Here is an 8,032-nt window from a genome sequence, read left to right as displayed (position 1 = left end):
AACTATGTAACCTGTCTTTAAATAATGACAGCATCTCACTGGTTTTGCATAGAACAACAATGGTCAATACCAAAACCTTCCCATGAAACAAAGGATGGCAAAAGTTCTCCAAAGGCAAAAGTTCCATTGAAATGGAAACATAAAAGAAATTCACATGTCCCCAAGCCAGACCAACTGAGAAGAAACTGAGTTTCCCATCATCTGAATTTGAACTACGCCTCTGGACAATTCTGCTACATGATCTGGCCTAAGAACCACTGACCTTGAATATCTTTCATGTCCTTCAACTTTTCTCACTTGAATCCATCAAAGGATTACACTATGCCAGGAATACCATTACATTATTGCCAGGTTCCATGCACAGAGCTGTGGGGATCAACTTCTCAGGTGATCTCAGGTGGGGATCACCCTTAAGACCGAGTTAAGTTCTCCTCCTGGAACCAAGTTACCACACATAGTGCCCATATGCTCACTTCTTTCTCCCAAAGTTCCAAACTACTAAAAAAGCTCTATATTTTTAATATATGTATAATATATATAATAATGATCAGCATTAAAATCCAAACAAAACCATCCATTCAGCTCCACATGGCCCTCACCTTGACATATCAAATGCAGCAGAATTTCTAGGCAGTCTTATTAAATAAAAAACACAGAGCCAAATACAGGGGTGAAAGCCTTAGAGATCAGGGAAATAGTGAGAGACACACACCAACCAACCCTACCTCACCAGCTCTGCAGCTTCCACCTCAAGCAAAGAATAAACACAGCTAAGAAAACGAAAGGACAAAGGTTTTAGGTGTTGCACTCCAACACTTTTTACTGTCCCAGAACCCAGCAAATGTACACACATCAGCAGGAAATCAATCGAACTTGAATAGGAAGAATTTGAGTAAAAATATTGGCTATTGTTTCCTTTAATCTTCAGTTTAAACATGATTGCCACTCAACATTATAAGATGCCAGAAGTCTTTATCTTGCCTGGGTATTCTGCATGCTTAAAATTTGCCCCAGTCTCTGAAGATCCTCTCTAGCTTCTGGCTAAGGAAAACTTTGCCTCTCACTTTGAACTTGCCAGCCAGGAAAGCCTTCTGTGGGTTCATCTTACCCACAGCTAACTCCATGAAGACAGAGTCAGGGATGATGAAGACAGTGTCTGCTGGAAGCCGGGCAGATCCCAGGTATGTGTCCCCAGAACCATTCTTGAGGTCAATGGTCCACTGCAGAACAGTCTTCCCGTCTTTGGTGATGTCCAGCTGAAAGATGGCATTCACTTTCTTTACCAGTTGGGCTCCTACTTCTTTGATGTGATGGCTAATGTCCTCAAACATGGAGAAGCCCTGGAAGTCTGACAGTTCTAGAGGGTGTGGCAGTGCCGTCTCTGTGGCCGATCCTAGAGCCAGAGAATGGCAAGTCTGAGGCCTATCCCCAGCTTTGATCTTGGCTTGAGGATCAGTTCTCTTCCACATCTTACTACGGTCCTCTTGACCTTGCCGTCTGGTCTATGAGTGGCTGTGGCCAGATTAATGTTTGTAGGTCAGATTGTGACATCAAAGGCAAGGCTCAAGCAGGGACTGAAGCTAGAGTGTGTGCTGCAATCTTATTGGCCAAACAAATCCTAAAATATGACATAGGGTGGGGGCTCAGACAAGTAATTGTGAGGCAGAAATATCTCATACCCTCACACACACACACAGTACCACCACCACCACACCCGATCAACTAGAACTTCTGAGGCCACTAGGCCAAAGGTCTGAACTCTTCAGGTGGGACTTGGTATAATATTTAAGGGTCCAGCCTTAATATTACACAATTCCAGGAGAGACACTACCATCGGCGCGGGAATGAATCCAGTTGCACGGAGCTCCTTCATACAATTCGTTTATTCGTCAGTCATCATCATTCAGTCATCCGTTCAGCTCTCTCATTTCATTCCCTTGGTTCCCTTGGTTTCCACCTCCTTCTCTCAGAACTGGTCTCTATCCTCTCCCAAGCAGCAACACCTCATGTTTTGTGTACGACGCGAGATTGTATGGTCCCCACCAGAGGCTTCCTGGCCATTTTATTTGCAACCCCAAAGGGCAGAGATAAGAGTGGAGTCAGTTAGCAGTTGGAATAAATCAGAAAAGGAACGCATGTGCTAGAAATAGATCCTCACTGTGGTTGGGTGAAGGCATGACAAGTCTAACGTAAATGTGTTCCGCTATAGACTTACGGGTGATAGGGTAGGGACAGTCTGTAGGTCACTAAAAGTTAAAGTGGTCACTTTTTCCCCTCTGCCACCAGTTTCCTGACAGGGTGGGGAATGAGTACTGACAGTGAGTCACTCTGCATCACAGCTTGAAGCGCCTGCTGAGAGGAAAATCCCTTTGATCTAAGAAGTTGGGGGGGGGGTTGATTTGCACAAGAAACAAAGCTTGTTCATCTAGTGGGCAGGCCTAGTGGGCAGGCACTTGGCCTGTGAGACAGGTTGTCTCAGAAAGGACATTTTACCTTAGTTGGGGGGCAGCGGGGGGGGGGGGGCGGTTCAAGCTTCTAACAGATGGCCTGGTAGCTATCTGCTCCTTGTTTGTCTTTTAAGGCTTTGTTTGGGGTTAACTCTATCTTGGGAAGTAGCTCAGGGAGGGTATTTGCAAAAGGCAGATACCCAAAACAAATGCTAAAGAGGGGCCTGGAGCTCAGTGGAAGAAGGTTCTGTACACATGACTTTCCAGGTACTTTGAAATAGAGGTTCACACACACATACATATTTTAGGAGAATTACGAGCACAAGGAGTTCATAGCAAGGCACAACTGAATATTAAGCTGCATAACACCAATAGCCCCTACTAATTGGCTTCCCACTTGACTGACCCTTGGTCTGGTCAAGGTACAGCTTATAATATACAGCTGGACTTCTATTTCATATTCCTGTGGCTTGCCACAAGGTGAGGATCAGGAAACCTGGCCCCAGATTGCTCTTTAGTGACATGAACAACTATATCTTTCCAAAGCAGACTTCTCCCAGGTTTCAGCCCTGGTGAGATTTTTGAGTCCTTTAAAAGTACATAATTCCTAAATCACAAATGCTGGTGGTAGATTTGTTTTATCAGGCTACTAGTAGAGGGGAAAATAGAGAAAAAAGAGGGAGAAGCAAAGAGGGAAAGATACCCTGGGATGCTCCCTGGGTCCTAGCAGGACAGTAAAGAGATAAGGAATTGAGCAAAAGAAGACATGAGAAAGAAGCAGCTCCTCCCAACAGCAGAAATCCAATTATCAAGCCCCAAAAAAAGGGATGAGAACAGAGAACACATCAAATGGCCACTTGGCACCATCACACAGTTCCAAGTGTGGGCCAAATGTAGATGCAAAGAGGAACAGGCAAAGCATGACATTTGAAAAATCTCAAATTATTTACATATACTATTTATAAAGAGAAAAAAAAACTCAGGGGATGGGGAGATGGCTCCATCAGTCAAACCACTTGCTGAGAAAGCATGAGGACCTGAATTTGACTCTCCAACACTCACAGAAGCAAGACATAAGCTTCACATGTCCATAGCCCCACCATTGCAGGCTGGAGACAGGCAGGTCCCAGGCACTCGCTGACCACCAGCCTAACTGAAGTGGTGAGCTTTGGGATCAGTGAGAAAACCTACCTCAAGACAATAAGGTGGAGAATGATGAAGATACCCAATGTCTTCCTGTTAGTGCGGCATGTGCTCACAGGCACTGTACCTTCACACTCATGTGCATGCACCAGACACACACACACACACACACACACACACACACACACGCACGCACGCACGCACGCACGCATACAAAACAAAAACAAAACAGAACAAAACAAACAAACAAAAAACCAGCAGCAACAACAACCACCCAGCAACTTTAACAGAAACAATTTTAACCAAACGGTCAAGGTTAATGCCAGCAGAAAAATGACCTAACATCATGTACATCTGATATGTTGCCCTAGGGAGGACACATGATCACCCATGTACATAACCAAGAAAATTTATAAGCTCAATATAACTATGGGAAAACATTAGACAGATCTCAACAAAAGACACTTTTGTAATTAGCAGGTACTTCTCCAATATGTCAAGGTCATGATAGAAAAAACTGAAGAATTGTTACAGATTTCAGAGTACTAGGGTAATACACAACCAAAATTAATATGAAAATCTGGGCCAGAATCTGAACTCTGCATCAGAATATGGGTATAAGTGGGTGAATAGGCAAAACTCACATATTGGTTCTAGTTCAATTAGCAATGTCAAGAAATTCTCAATGTTAATTTCTTAGATTGGATCCTCACGCTGTAGGTATGTGAGATGCTAACACTGGGGAAGCTCGATGCCAGATCTGCAGACATTATTTTTGCCAAGGATTCTAGAGTCATTTTGCCTCTGTTCAAACCTGGCCACATTACTAGCTTGCCTAGCTTCTTGTTTACTGATTTCTACAAGTTTTCTTATCCATTAAACTGCAGTAAAAGAGTACCTAGCTCAGAGGTTGTAGTGAAAATTACATGTGCGAAAGCATGTAGAATGCTTAGAATTCATCACAAGGGCTCAGAGCAGAGGCTGTGGTGACATATCCCATTTCTTAGACTATCATTTCGTTACAATAGCCCAAGAAAGCAAACACACTCCACATACACATCTGGCTTGGTGTAGGGGGAATTGATGCGTTTGTTTTAGCTAGTCTAATAGGTATGTAGCCCACATGTCTTTTAATTCTAAGACAGACAACTGTGACAGAAAGCCTATTCAGAGGTATGGGGAACAACTTTGCTATGTTAGATATAGCTTTAGAAAATGACAAGATTGCATGTAGTAGGTGGAATGGTTATCTGAGCAGAATTCTCCCACTCTGTTGAAAGAATGTGCCAGAGCAAATTGCAGGTCTCAACTTTGCACATAGCTAAAACAGTTATTCATCCACAGCCTTGCAATGGCTTTCACGGTATGTGGGGACATGGCCCCACCACTTTGGAGCTGGGCATGGCCTTGAGACCTGCTGTGGGTAGTGGGATGCTTGTGATATCAAATGAGCAGAAGCTTGAAATGTGTCAAGGTGACTGGGCTTGTACACTTGTGCTTTTGTTGTGACCATTAGAATATTGTTTCCTGGGCAGCTGTGAGTACAGGGAAGAGATCCGTGGAGCTGGTCTAGCCCAAATCCAACAGAACCCAACTTTGGTCCGCCAAACAACAATTCCCCTGTTTGCCTGTGAAATACATTCAAGTCCTTTGAAACCTCTGAGCTTTGGAGTTGTTTGTTATTTGGCATTACTGAGGTTCTAGCTGACTTGTGAACAGAAAATATAATCTGAAGCTGCCAACGAGGCTTGGGACCCGGATCTTCAGTCTGGAAACAGACACGTCTTGGGCAATGACAACCAGCCATCTTTCTGCAAGGGAGATATGAATATCCGGCGCCAGAACTCAGCTGAGACAATAGAAAGGTCTTCACCTGAGCCAGGCAACAAACCTAGCTGTTTTTGTTTACACAGTTGCTCCAGGAAAGGTGATTTGTTGACCAGCAGCAGTGGCATCCCTGGGAGCTGCTTAGAAATACAAAATCTCAGGCCCCATCTGAGACCTGCTACAGCAATGTCTGTCTTTAACAAGATCCCTAATGATTCCACAGCTCATTAAAACTTGGCGTAGGTGGATCCATATGCCCACTCACACACCTGCCACAACCTCAGTGGTTTGAAAATGAAAGCAATTTTATATGTCCTGGGGTTAATGTTTACAGATAGCAAGCACACAGTTAGTAATAATATAATACAAACTAAGAAAGCATTTAATTCAAGCATTTTCAGTAGGGTTTGTATTCATTTGTTCTTTTCCTGTACCAGGAATTGAACCCAGGGCCTCACACAAGTGAGACAAGCACCCTACCAACAAGCTATGTCCCCAGCTTTCTTTTTTTAACTTTATACCCTGTAGCCAGGGTAGGTCTTGAATTTCAATCCTCCTGCCTCAGCCTTCTCAGACTTTTTTTATTCTTTAGGGCAGTTTTAGGCTTCAGAAAGTACAGAAAGTTCTCAAATATTCCCTCTTCCTCTTAGCACAAGTTCCTGCTATTTACACCTTGCATTAATGTGGTGCATTTGTTACAACTACTGAACCAATTTTCATATACAATTATTAATTAAAATTCATAATTCCAAGTAGGTTTCTCTCAGTTTCGTACATTCCATGGGATTTTACCAAATGCATAATGTCATGTACTCATCCTTGCAGGATCATGCAGGATACTGTCACAACCCCTTATCTATCCACCCCTCACCACCAACCTAAGAGGACTGCTTACCTTTCTGCTATCAATAGTTTTGCTCCATCTAGAATCTCATATAGTTGTAAACTTACAATATGGAGCCTTTTCAGATTATCTTCTTTTCCTTATAAAAATATACTTATGACGTCTCCTGTGGCTGGAGAGATGGCTTGGCAGCTAAGAAAGCTTGTTACTCTTTCAGATCAAAGTTTAGTTCTTAGCACCCACATCAGGGGGCTCACATCCATCTCTTAGGGGCTCCTCTTCTGGTCTTCACAGGTACACACACGCATACACCCACACACACAGGGAGAGAGGGGGATGGAGAGAGAGGAGGGTATTGATTTTTAAAAACTATAAACATACCCACACATAGACATACACATCACACACATTATTTGGTAATAAAACTTTGAAAGAATTCTCCACCTCTTTTCACATCTTTATAGCTCTTTTTATTATTATTAAATAATCTTCTATCATGTTACCATAGTTTACTCATCCCCTTTTTACCAGTGGTCTAGACCAGGTATTTCCAGGTTCTTGGCTCTTATACAAGAGTGAAACCAAAGTTCACACAGGTTGAAATGTAGTAAGGAACCTTCATTCAAAGCAAAGTGCTGGAACAGGTCAGATAAACTGTCAAGAATAACAGCAGACCACATGAGTAAAGATACTCAAGGACCCTGATTATTGTTTGGGGCTTCTTTTATAAAGTTCAAAACAAGGGAACAGTATTTTCTGGGCACAACTGGGCAGGTGCCCATAGGAATTCACAGAGACTGTGATATGTATGAGGTCTAGTGCTGTGGGATGGTCTGTATGTGCTCTGATTGGTCAATAAATAAAACACTGATTGGCCAGTGGCCAGGCAGGAAGTATAGGTGGGACTAACAGAGAGGAGAATTGAGAGAACAGGAAGGAGGGGGGAGACACTGCCAGCCGCTGCCATGACAAACAGCATGTGAAGATGCCGGTAAGCCATGAGCCATGTGAAAAGGTATAGATTTATAGAAATGGATTAATTTAAGATATAAGAACAGTTAGCAAGAAGCCTGACATGGCCATACAGTTTGTAAACAATATAAGTCTCTGTGTTTACTTGGTTGAGTCTGAGCGGCTGTGGGACTGGCGGGTGATGGAGATTTGTCCTGACTGTGGGCTAGGAAGGAAAACTCTAGCTACAAATGGCACCCAATGTGGGGCAAGAGTTTCCATCTAAAACCTGAGAAAAAAGATACTAAAATGGAGCTAAAAACAGTTCCTAGTTGTCTCTTTCAAGTTAGCGGCAGCCTGCGTGTTTGAGCTACTATGGCGAGTTCCTGGCATGCGCGCTTGACCTGCAGTATGGCGGGAATGAGGCCTCTGCAAGTGGCACATTAAGCTGTGTGGTGGATTTAGCCTTTGCTAGCACAAAACAAAAAAAGAGGTTTCTGGGCTACATGCTGCTTTGATAGAAGCATAGACCCACTATTTCTGAGAGTTGATGGCTCCCAGAGCTGGCGGAAAATGTACCACCACCATGTTGGGAAGCTGAAGTGGGCAGAGCCAGCAGCCACAGTGCCGTTTCAGTCTTAGAATGCTGCAGTTTAAAGCAATAGGCTCAAGGTAATATAAAAAAATAAGCCACGTAAAGATGGCTACCACACAGAGAATCTGGATTATGTTCTCTTTGATATTCGTAACTGAAGGAAAACATTTGATTACAAAAGCTGTTGAGTTATGCCAAAATGTATATTTTAAAGGTACCTTGACT

At 43.2% G+C, this 8,032-nt stretch overlaps 1 protein-coding gene across 1 annotated transcript; it reads right to left on the bottom strand.

Annotated features, from left to right (window-relative positions):
* Positions 1–466: 466 nt before the first annotated feature.
* On the bottom strand, positions 467–2,517 carry Scp2d1 (SCP2 sterol binding domain containing 1). Its single transcript, XM_052725656.1, has one exon. The coding sequence runs from the start codon at positions 1,467–1,469 to the stop codon at positions 999–1,001; it is 471 nt and encodes a 156-aa protein (XP_052581616.1). The 5' UTR covers positions 1,470–2,517; the 3' UTR covers positions 467–998.
* Between the last annotated feature and the right edge of the window lie 5,515 nt (positions 2,518–8,032).

This window comes from Peromyscus californicus, unplaced genomic scaffold, assembly GCF_007827085.1.
Source record: "Peromyscus californicus insignis strain IS unplaced genomic scaffold, ASM782708v3 Scaffold_7__1_contigs__length_154581171, whole genome shotgun sequence".
Taxonomy (NCBI): domain Eukaryota; kingdom Metazoa; phylum Chordata; class Mammalia; order Rodentia; family Cricetidae; genus Peromyscus; species Peromyscus californicus.
The sequence above is the reverse complement of the archived record's forward strand: the minus strand, read 5'-3'. Positions and strand labels throughout refer to the sequence as shown.

Bases quoted from the DNA above. Each gene is read 5' to 3' on its own strand.
- Scp2d1 (XM_052725656.1), bottom strand. From the start codon at position 1,469: ATGTGGAAGAGAACTGATCCTCAAGCCAAGATCAAAGCTGGGGATAGG.